This window comes from Rhea americana, unplaced genomic scaffold, assembly GCF_003343005.1.
Source record: "Rhea americana isolate MKP2758 unplaced genomic scaffold, rheAme1 scaffold_36, whole genome shotgun sequence".
In the NCBI taxonomy this organism is placed as follows: domain Eukaryota; kingdom Metazoa; phylum Chordata; class Aves; order Rheiformes; family Rheidae; genus Rhea; species Rhea americana.
Window position 1 is genome coordinate 6,504,004 of NW_028186490.1, and position 12,214 is coordinate 6,516,217.

Sequence of the window (12,214 nt, forward strand, 5' to 3'; positions counted from 1 at the left end):
TTTTCCAGTTTACAGAAAAGTGTGTATAGTGTCTGTGATTGTGACATAACTGATTTTTAGTAATTTAATCTCAGTTAATGCTRCAGGCTTATCTTTCATATCCTTCCAGTTTCCTTATATTTGGAATAGCTATTTAGACCCCATTGTTCAACCTTTGCCCCACAGCTTTGGGATGGGAGAAGGGGAGATGCCCTAGAACCAAAGGGATTGGTGACGATGGGCATTCCTGCTATTAAAAATACTCCAGGGAGTGCTTGGGCGCACTCTGGAGTCGCATGCCCCAAACTGATACCCGCACAACTCTCCGTCGATTTGGGAGTGCACCTGGTACTGCTTGTGCAACGCAGTGGCAAAACGGAACGGGCAGATTCTCCAGTGCTGCAGTGAGTATGAGTCCGGCTGTGATTTCCTGCCGCGACTTGAGGATGACGGCTCCAAAATCATATAACTTCTTTTGGGAGTTTTCCATGAAATCAGTGCCCAAATGATTTACCTCAACAGAGATTCTGAATGAATGAAAACAACACAGCGTGTGAGGTGAGGGCAGTTACGTGTACTGGAAAGGCTTCTTGGCACTGCCTGTCAGAGCAAAGTCTGCGGGGGCTGGAGAAGCGCTCCGAGCTGGAGAGGCCTTGGCTGCTGCGCACCGTCGGACCGCCCCCTCCAGGCTCCCTGTGTGCGTCTCGCCAGGGTGAGGTACCTCCGTGCCATTGGGAAACCTTCTGATTTCAGCAAAGCAAGCCATGTCAAATGACTAACTGGCCGTGTGCAAGGATTAGACGTTTTGTCTCATAGAAACCACAAGTGCAGAGTTGCAGGGGAGAATGGCATTCATAGGTCAGAYAGGAGGGGTGGCCTTGGTTGGGATTTAAAAATATGAGCAGGTTTAGGGAATGTCTCTGTGATGCTTTTTAAATTGCTTACCAGTAGTTTCTAACTTACAAAGACCTCAATCTACAGCGATTTTGTAGAAGTGCCACTGAATACAGATTGTTAATGTCCTATTAAGTACAATGACATTTGCTTTTTAGAAAATAAAAACAAGCTCAAAACATGAAATACAAAAATATAAGTGGATAAGAATGTTTAGCCAGCCAAATATTATAACAGTCTATGTAATTGGTTTTATTTTTCATAAAAAAAATATTAGCTGCCTTCAGTAGCTGCTAAATTGGGCTTGCTTTTACATTTGGATTATTGAGTTTGTGTTTTGAGGAGAGGTCAAAATAGAAATTTGCATCAGGTTTAGCACCACTCAGTGCTTAAAAAAAAAAAAAAAAGTTTCAGTTTGGGGCAAATGTTTCAAGATTATTCAACAAGTTTAATTTCCTTCTCTTAACACAAATCACTGTCTAAAATGGAACAACATATGAACATTATTTCTTCAGAAAGAAAGGTTTCCTTTAGATAATGTTGAATAAGCTCCTCTGACATTTGTCATTTGTTCCTRTCCTACATTATTGGCTGAAAATGTTAGTAGTACTTGAGTGTAGTTTGTGTCCYCCCAAAACAGCAGTTTTTAGTGAATTTGTTCAAGGTTAAAAATTATTTCCTAGCTTTAAATCATAATTAGTGGCTTCTACTGAAATGAATAGAATTCTTAGAAGTTAGATTTCTGTCTCCAGTTCATTTACAAATGACTCCTGGGGCAGGTCTTACAGGGGCATGTTTTCATTGTAATAAACCAGATTGCCTTTCCCAGCTGTGATAGAATCACTAAGGGAAGTCTCCAAAAGTCAAGATCCCTTTGGGATTTGCTCAGAGCTGACTGACAGGCAGCTTTGCAATTTGCAGCGAAACATATTTATTTGATTAGGCAGGAGCCCTTTAACCAGTATGGCTGAGCTGGAACTAAGTGAAGGACCTTGCCAGGTTGGATTTTGACTCTTGCACAGTATCCAGAACTTTCAAAACATCCAAAATGAGATTTCAAAAACTACTGAGCATCAGCTAGCTGAAGAACAGCGTTGTGGGAGGGAAGACGATGTTCATCCACTGCTACTTTCCCTGACGTTTAGTCTTGGGGAACTGCAGCTCAAGAAGTTCAAACAGGAACTCTTTGTAACAGCTACAGAGTTRTTGTCCTGTCCTTAACAAGTACAGCTGGGAGAAAATTAGATAGGTTTATCACAGCATGGCTAGCAAGTAATTTCTTCATTAGAGAATAGATAAAGCTACTTGAAGGCTAACAAATATCTCAACTATCACAAGTGGATAGTTGGAGGATACATCACTGTTACATGGGAAGGATAGTGTTTGTGTGTAAGGGTAGGTGGGTGTACCTGCAGTGACAATGTTTTCATTTATTGTCTACATTTTTATTTATATTAAAGCCTCTCCTTTCCCTGGTAATGCTTACCCAAGGTTTTATCTCCTGCAGCGACATCTGCTCTTGCAGTTGCTCACTGTCTGTTTCTCTGTATTGCTGCAGATGGATCAAAACAGAAACACTGTACTTGAGTATTTCCAAAATTTCTGTCTGAACTTGGTCTTGAATTCTGTAGAGACCCATCTTTTGTTTCCAATTCAGATACATCTTAAAATGTAACAAAGAGAATATTGGGAAGTTTTTAATAATTTTTATTGGGAGACTGAGCCAACTACTTTGAAATCATTGGAAAGTTTCACAGCCTATATAGCAGCTTGTGATACTATGCAGTTTTGTTAGGACTATAAATACCTTGGGGCCAGAACTCAGCTGCTCAGAGTTCATGTTTCGTGCAGCTGTGTACTGAGGTATGTTTAAACAGTAGCTTCTAAACTGCCTTTTCGCTTCTCTGAACCTGGGGCTAGAAAGAGCCCCCCGACCGCCATATGACCTAAATATGTACCAGATGGAACAAATCCAGGAGGACTTCTCTGCCTTGCTAAGATTAACCACAAGTCTCTGTTTTTCAGTGTCATACGGTGCCCTGCAGCTGACTTCTGTGTTCTGCAGCAAAGCAAGAGTGGAATKTTGCTGGCTACCTGAGCCTTACTTCACCCGAGGTTTCTCAGGTGGTCCACAGGGTTCCCGTTGTCTACGGCACTGGGAATGAACCGCTTCCTGAGAGGCTCAGGGCTAATGGGGCCCCTCGAGTGAAGGGGGTGTMGGTGTTTCTTTGCTATATTGTGCTGCTGAGCCTGTCTAAACACAGCAGCGTTAGGTAGGCTTTCTCCTGCATGCCAACACTCTAGCTGGAAACCCTCTGGTAATGATACAAGGTTGTGATTATTTGCAAGTTCATGAATACTTGATATGGAAAGACAGCAGTACTGCAGCTGAGGACAGAATGGGATTTGCTGAAGCTAATTTAATATTTCTTGGCCAATTTTGCCAGTTTTTCACATAAATGACCAAAACATTCRAAGACAGAGGCACTGGGTTTTGCTAGCAGGATTTGGAAGATATGGGAAAGCTCTTGCATGTTCAAGTAAGTAGTGGATTTAGCAAAGCTCTGAGGATGGTTCATTAATCTTCAATTTCCACTCCTGTGCTGTGGTGCTGGAATATCTCCTTGTAGTGGTATAGTTTTCCCTGCCTTGGTGGTCCTGTGTGCCAGATAAAAGAAGCAAGTGCAAACCTGCCTTTGGGAGTCTGGTTCAGAAAGGGATCTGTAGTTATCTGTGTCGTTCTGTGACAGCCCTCTTTTTGTTTTGTTTTGTTTGGTTTTGTTTTGTTTTTGTTTTTGTTTTTGTTTTTGTTTTTGTTTTTGTTTTTGTTTTTGTTTTGTTTTGTTTCCATCTATCCCTGAAGTGGCCATGCAGGCTCGTTTTTGTTCTTTCTTCAACACAGGGAAGAAGGTGAATGCTTTATGATAGCTCTGTGAGAAATCAAGCCTCGTATATAGCTTTTACTCTTTGTGAAAGACTATTGGAATAGGAATCGGATTGGAATCACCATAGTGATATGTTCTTGATTTTTTTTTTTTTTAATAAAGGAAAAAAAGAATCAAATGGTACTGAGATGAATCAATTCACAACCTTGCACTTTGATCTGAYAAATACCTGCAGTCTTTTACAGTGAAAGGGAAATTAAAGTGGACAGACAAGAGACTACCTCCAGACTGAGGTCACGGGTTTAGTACAGTGTCTTTAAGAATAAATTCTAGGTATCTCCCAGTTGAAAGTGGCAAAATTATGAAGTTGATGGTAATTACTGTTTACATTGGCCAGAGAGCCAAGAAAATATTTGGGGCATATTAGACAGAGACCGAATAAGTGCTACTTTATTTTTCTGTTTCTGTTTTTTCCTCTTATTTTGTTTGCACTCTGCAAATCTTGGAGAAGTATCATGTGATAATACAAACTTACCTTTGTGTGTGATGTACAGTCATCTTTGCCACATTTGTTAATTACTATAGTCTTATTTGAATAACTGTTTCCTCCGTTAATGTTTTTTCTCTTGCAGTCACTCTTTTATTTGATCCTGCAGTGGTATATTGCAGCATAATTATTTCCATGGTAACAGACTGTAATTCCATAAACATAAGATTGAGTTCATTATATGATCAGAAAGCAGCTGAAGAGCTATGAAGGCTGATTTTTTTCACCAATGCTGAGATCCCATAACACTTACCGATACATTAATGCAGCTGAACTTCTCCCTCTGCAAATGCTCCTTTAAATAAAAACACGCATAACACAGTGTTGAAATTAGTTGGTGCATAAATGGAAGTTTTGGGGGATTGCCTGGGATGTTTAGAATTTTTCTCTATTGTGGTTTATTTGTTTTAAGGATTGGTTTGAAGTTGGTGATTTTTGAAATAYATTCTTGGAAGAGGTGGGTTCATGGTCCTCTGACTATTAACAAGGGCAGACCACAGATTTAATTATAGTGAATCTTCAGTTTATTATGGGATTTTGCTACTTTCCACAAGAATATTATCATCCCCTAATTATTCTTTATAAATTTTAATAGAGTTACAGAAGTTAASGTTATGAAAAGTGCATTCTGCTCTTTTAATGGTCTCAGAAATGTTCACAGGAATATTTCCTAGGTTTTGCTCTTTAGAAAGAAGTGAAATTGTGTATGTGTTTATAGTTTAACAAACGATATTAAATAAAATATATATACAAACTTGTACTGAGTAAGTCCAAGCAACTGAGAGCAACCTAAAGCTCACAACATCCTCATTTCCATCCTAATCAATGTGCTTCCAGTGCCTGTCCTGCAGCTAATGAAACTCTGCATGGAACCTCTTTATCCTTCAGACTATCAAAATCCAAGCTTCAACTTTAAAAAGACATAAGAATTGTCCATTTGAAAAGTCAAAGATAAAATCTCCAGGGCACGTTGTGTTTAGACCAAAGTATACCAGGTATCAAAACTCCAAAAGAACAAAGAAGTGCCCCAGAACCTACGTTTTATCTCTGAATGACAAAGGATGATCAGCTTGTTGTCATGGTAGTGAATGCAGATACAGCCTATTTCACATGCAGAATAAATTTCAGGAGACTTCTAGTGCAGAGAGAAAAAAGAAAAGGAATATTTTCTAAAGAAAGGGTCAAAAGGTATTTGTAAGACTACAGAGCTTTCCAGCTAGCAAGGAAGGAAGGTCRATTGCTGTTGCAGAAATCTGTAGTCTCCAAGTGAAACAACCATGTTGGGAAGCCCAAACCTCGAAGAAACAAGATTATTCATGGAAATAGCAGACGACTTTAAGAAAGTTTAAGCAGACTGAATGCCATTACATGTTTCTGAGACAATAAATCAGTGATCTTTTAATGTTCTCAGTTAGCACTTGAAATAGCTTCTAATATTCCCTGTGATACAATGGCAGTGCAGGTTATCAGCGCTCACTCATGTTTTGGCTGGACTAAGCGGGCAGGCTGTGGCTGTGTAACAGCACAGCTGGGAGACTTGACAACAAATCAGGCCTCTAATGGTGCTTGGAGTAGTTCCCTTGCAAACACTGAAGATGGATAACCAATGGGAATTGTCAGGGATGCACAAGCTGTTAGAGCAATGACAAATGAACCCGGAGGAAGGAAGCTGACTCCAGCAATATTACATTTGCTACTGTTACTGTTATTTTTAAATCACTTTTAATTAGAAGCATATGTGAAAATGAAGCCAGATAAAGCTCTCATAAAAAGAAAACGGGTTTTCCTCCTCTGTCGTGGTCAGCAGAGGTGCTGACAGGCCTGGATTTCTTTTGCATAATTCCATTCCATTGTATAATTTCCATTCCTAGTCAGAGTGTGGAAATTCAAGCTGATTTAAGTTGAGACCTGACTTAGCTTAGGCATTGAATACAGGCAGGATTCCCCCTTCCCGTGCACCTTCAGATGGTCTTTCTCTTTTCTCTGAGGTGGCTGATGGGCACTCAYACTTTCTGGCAGTGTTCAGCTGTGGCAGTAAGGGTATGATGTCTACACCAGGGCTTTCCTTAGGGTAGCTCAAGGGCAGAGAGCAGCCTGTGGTACCCTGCAGCACAACTAATACTTGTACTCCAGGTCGGTGTGTGTTAATGTATGTGGATGAGACTAGCAGGACTGCTGGTAGAGATTCATTCTTACAGGTGTAAACCTTGATTTCACTATTGTGCTATAGAGCCTTGTTTTATGCTTTTGTATTACAGAATTGCCTATATAAATACAAGTAAGTAGAAAACATGATTTGATGTTGGTATTATTTTTGATTGCATGTGTGTCTGTTTGAATGTGCAATTTTGTGTTACTGTTACTTCAAGCTGTAGATGCCCCAAAATTTTTTCATTGTGATGCTTTKTGCTGTGAATGTTGGATACTTTTTGTATTTGTCTGGTACAAGGAGAAATTCCGTTTTACTGATCTCAAAGCAATATGGATGCGGTAGGATTTGGGGAAACTGTGAAAGATACTCATTCATAGAGAAGCTATAGGTGAAGAGAATTGAATCTGCCTTCTTGTGATGCTGCAGAGTTGTTTTAGATAAACAACTAGTAGAATACTACAGCTGAAGATTATTGGTCTGTAGAGATGGAAAAGATGCAGTAAATTTTTTGGTACATTTTCCTGCTAAAGGGGTTTGYTTCTAGAAGACGTTTATTTCAGCTCATCCACCCAGACTAATTTTGGTGTCCACTACTTCCTAAYAGTAATTACTCGCAGCCTGCCATGGTTTCTCCAGGAAAAGAAAAGTAGTTTTATGGTCAAGGCAGTAGACTGGAATTCAGAAAATTTTATTTCAGAAAGTTTTATTTTCTGACCCTGTTTTAGGATTTGTGAATAAGCTCAGAAGCTTGCTTCTGAAAAAGAAAAAAGAGATTCCCTTGCCTCTGTTTCACCTAGGTTTCAAGTTTGTTTAGTCAGGACCTGTCTCTTCCTTGAGATTTAGTTGAATTTTTCTAATTAAAAGTTGTTTCATTTAGAAATCAAACTATAACAACATATCTGATTTTTTCAGAAAAATGTAGTGCSTGAGGGACAACTTAAAACACAAACTATTAAAATTACCACTCACAGGCCATTTTTTTATGCTTGAAAAGCAGAAAACATAAAGATATGAATAGAAAAATATTAAGCAAATGATTTCTCTGTACCTTCTGCTCAGTTCTTGCAATTGGTTCTGCAGTTTAAAAATACAAGTCCAATAATGTTAACCTAAAATTCAGCTTATTCATCAATGACCTGGMTGAGGGGACAGAGTGCCTCCTCAGCAGGTTTGTGGATGATACCAAGCTGGGAGGAGTGGCTGATACACCTGAGGGCTGTGCTGCCATTCAGAGAGACCTGGACAGGCTGGAGAGTTGGGTGGAGAGGAACCTCCTGAGGTTCAACAAGGGCAAGTGCAGAGTCCTGCACCTAGGGAGGAATAACCCYAKGCACCAGTACAGGCTGGGGGCTGACCTGCTGGAGAGCAGCTCTGCAGAGAATCTTATCTTAAGGGGGATCTTATCAATGTGGATAAGTACCTGAAGGGAGGGTGTCAAGAGGACGGGGACAAACTCTTTTCAGTTGCCCCATGTGACAGGACAAGAGGCAATGGGCAGAAACTGAACCACAGGAAGTTCTGCCTGAGCGTGAGGGGGAATTTCTTCCCTGTGAGAGTGACAGAGCMCTGGSACAGGTTGCCCRGRGAGGTTRTGGAGTCTCCTTCTCTGGAGATCTTCAAGGCCTGCCTGGATGCAGCCCTGTCTACCATGCTCTAGGTGACCCTGCTTGAGCGGGGRGGTTGGACTAGATGATCTCCAGAGGTTCCTTCCAACCTTACTGATTCTATGATTCTATGAAAAGACCTGACACTGATCACTGTGAACTTGATTTCTGCAGACTATAAGTAGTTTTTGTGGCAGGAATTCCATTTTCAGTGTCAGATTTTCTCCCTGAGTTGCTTATTTCCTTTTTTTTTTTTTTTGTCCACTTACCAATTTTTGGATATTATTCTTTGCTAAGAAACGGCTCAGTTTTTTGATCAGATTGTACAGTAAAGCCCCATCTCCAGCTTTATGGGGAGTGTTAATGGTATAGGTTAGGGGAAGTTTTGCATGGGAGTCTTGAAGTAAAATAGAAATGGTGGTTGGATGTGGAAAAGCATTTTGATTGTTCTAAAAAACCAAAATGAATAAAGGCATATGTGCTCAGGTTGTATTGGTGTAAAACTGGACGTGTGGAGAGTCTGCATGTGTAATGATGAGGCTTCAAATTGACRGATTGCTTGACAATGCTATTATCTTTGAACTTCAATTATGGATATTTATGTAGTAGTGTACTATACGTAGTGTACAGTAGCCAGTGGTGAACCAACAATGTACCATGCTGATATTTTCAAAAGATTTTATATATCTACTGTCTATAAGTTTGGAAGAGAGATCCATTGTTTCTTCAAAAAAGAAGAGAACAATTTCTCCAGATATGTTGTCTAAAAATGAACTATTTGTTTACAAATAGTTCACAAATACAGGCTGGGTAGCAATAGATAAGTTGGGTTTCTGAGAAATGTATTCATAACCCTTTGGTACAGAAGACTCGGAAAAAACAGTAAACAAAAAAACAAAGATAAAAGTTATATGCTCACTTGAAAAGGATGTTTTTCATTCTTGTTTGGCCTGGAGGCTCATAAATGAGCAGAAGTGGTGAAAGTGTCTCAGAACAATAGAACATATTGGTATCTTCCAATTATGATAAAAATAAATTAACATAAGGCATGTTGTTCGCAATTATGCCTTTAAATTAATTATTAATTCTTTAATTAATTAATTAAGAGAGTGATGAGGATATGCAGATACCTCCCAGGAATGAGCACATAGCCCACCTTTAAAACAGTAGTAGACATTGCTCATGTGGGGACAGTCATCCTTGGGAAACAATCCTGTACTTCTCCAGAGACTTTACCATGAAGTGCAATGGGTGAAAACCTTGGCAGCACATAGCTCTATGGACAGTCCGTTCTTGGCAGACTGTCTTCAAGTGCCGTATTTGAGAAACATGGCATGAATGTTGTGGTAAGGCAGGAACATAGAAATGTACAGAAAAGAGCAATAAAATACATTCAGATATATATCCCAAGCCATAATGTGATAGGCTGTGAAAGTCAAAGTAAATGCTTTTGAGAGTTATTAAAGAAAAACATAATTAACTTAAACTTTCTTCCCTTTAAGTCAGTACCATTAGGTCAGCACTGGGAATTCTTATAAATCAAATTTTCAGATGTGAGGTAGAATATTAGCTTTCATTGGGAAACCTGATATGTGTGTTGCCTTCAGTTCATATTGCCAACACTTGTGAGTGTGGCTTGGCGCTGGCCGTCCCTGCTGTCAGCAGCCCCACTTTGTTCCCTTCTGTTGTTTCTTTTCAGCCTGGCATGTCCAAAACGCCTCATTGATTGTACTTTGGGAAACTTGATCTGGTTAAATGGATATTGTGCTATTCCAGAGCAACAGAGAGTTGAAGATGAGAGTAGCTGAGCTGATGGTAGTAGAGGAAGATATAAAGAGACTGGAAGCAAAGACTAGCCATTCAGATAGGAACAACTTGCTTTTAACTCTTAGAGGAACAGCCAGTTACCGAGAAAACTACCTAGGAGTCTCTCAATGTCTTCAGAWGAGACATGACGCCTTTTAGGAAGATAAATTGTGGCCATTCACAGTTTATTGGCCTCAATATTAGGATAAGAGGGTGAAATCCAATGGTTTGTGATATACAGGGAGTTAGATGACCTGTGGCCTGTGTGTGTTCTGTGGAGGATGAATTTATTTTATCTTGTCAAGTGTCATCGTGGTGGAACAGTTTTAATAAATAAAAAGTAAAACATTAAAAATGAAAGCATAAGATGTATTTATACTGATTCCTCCTTATGATTCACTGAAATACATAAAAGTATCTGTGAGTTATACATATAAAAACAGAAGAAAAAGACCAAATCACACAAAAGATTAAGTAGATAGTAGAAAGTAAATACATTTAAATGTATTCACATAGGATCTAATCTAGGTCCCTTTGTAGTCAGCAGGAATCCCTTAGTTGTGCCTTGGAAATGAAGGACTCGTATCTCACCATACATAGGCTATTTTGTAAAGAACACATAAGCTTTTGTGGTGTTTTTGAAATCACTCTGTCAACACAGTAACTGTAGAATTTTTTGCATGGCTTCTTTCATGAAAACTGAATCAGAAAGTTTATCCATATCATTGCCCACTTGGACAGAAAAGTTTCTGCAGTGTGAGTGGTTTGCTCTGAATACGTAGGCTGYCTGAAACCCCTTYTTCACAGAACAGGAGCAAGAAATTCCTGCATTACTTAGTGGTGGTTCACATAAAATCTCTCTGTGCTTGACACTCTGCATTCCCTGTGTGCTGTAGCAGTGCTGGTCCTATAACGTTGCTGTCTCTTGTCTTTCCATCTCTTTTCCCTCCTCGTTGCTGAATCAAGCAAGAAAATGCAATTACAACAATGAAAAGGGGTTGCAATACCTGAACTCTAGCTAGTGTGTGTTGGAACTAGTAATTCCTTCCTATATTCTTGTGGGACAATGACTCTTTGAAGATTATATGATGTGCAGCCTACAAACCTTTCTTCCATTGCTAGCATGGTGGATCGGTCAAATCTGAAGATTTCATTCTAGCTCTTCATCCTATTTTACTCTGAATTTTAAATTACAGGCATAATGCTTCTAATACTGCAAATTTCCAGCCAGCTCATCTGTACTTCTGTGAGAATTCRATCTTGTACCTAAGGCCTGTGTTTTGGTGTTTGTTTGCAGGTAACGGCAAACATGTGCAGTGGCTACATGGGAAGGATGGTGAGGTCTGGGTCTGGGTTATGGGAGAAGCCCCAGGTGACAAGCCGTATGAACAGATATCTGAGGAGCTAATAGCTGAGCGAGCCAGGCAACAAGCGCAGAAGGAGGCAGAAGAACTATGGTGAGGATTTAAGAAGCTGAATTCAGGGTCCACTTAGCATAATGGGGAGACATGACCTTGTAGAAAGGTGGCAGGTAATGGTGGGTAAACTGGTAAGTATATTTTGTGAACGTTTGCTTTCACTGGTTTTGGACGTTTTTCAGCACATGAAAAATCGGAAAGCCTCTATCACGAAAAAGAAAGTGAAACAAACACTGTTCTTTTGGGGAGCTTTACTACACCATTGACAGTTTGTAAATAGATAAAAGTGATGCAATCTGAGTTTTAGCTGACTAAATTTGCAATATTTGTTTTGTCACCAAAATGTGGATTTTCTGTGTAAAATCCTTTTTCAATTAGTTTTGTTTGCATGTTGTTTGTATTAGTTCTTATCCCAGCAGTTCAGAAGCTGATTAAAAAAGCTGCCATGCTGGTGTTTCGAGCAGTGCCTCTTACAGCTTTGGGAGGGATTCAGAAGTGTTTTAGTGCTTGATATGGTTGAGAAGTAGGCCACCAGCCTGCTGCACTACCTTTTGTAGTACAGCGCTAAAAAGTAACAGTTTATTCTATATTACTCCTTTTCCTATTAGATGCTACTTGATTTTAGTCTTTACATATTTAAGCTGGGATAAAACGCTTCAACCTGTGTTCTGTGTTCCTCTTATGTCAGGGCTAATAATCTACTGTTAGAATTTAGCAGATGTTTTCACTGATATTTGAAAGACAATAGATTCCTGATCATGCTTTGACAGATGGACAGGAAAATCTGTTTTCAGGCAGGGAAATAAAAATATAGGATATGGCTTAAAGACTTCTCTGATTTTTAATTAGTCATTAGTGCTATTTTAATTAGTCATTTTACATGAAAATGACTGCTTTCTGGATAGTTGTGTCAAACTTGATTTGTGGTA

The 12,214-nt window shown here is 39.4% G+C and overlaps 1 protein-coding gene across 1 annotated transcript in view; it reads left to right on the plus strand.

Annotated features, from left to right (window-relative positions):
* Positions 1-216: 216 nt before the first annotated feature.
* Positions 217-12,214, plus strand: part of SH2D4B (SH2 domain containing 4B) — a 65,646-nt gene continuing 53,648 nt past the window's right edge. Inside the window, exons 1-3 of the mRNA XM_085312191.1 lie at positions 217-383; positions 9,761-9,861; positions 11,165-11,324. Of these exons, the coding sequence (XP_085168317.1) occupies positions 217-383; positions 9,761-9,861; positions 11,165-11,324 (428 nt within the window). The remainder of the gene's footprint in view (positions 384-9,760; positions 9,862-11,164; positions 11,325-12,214) is intronic.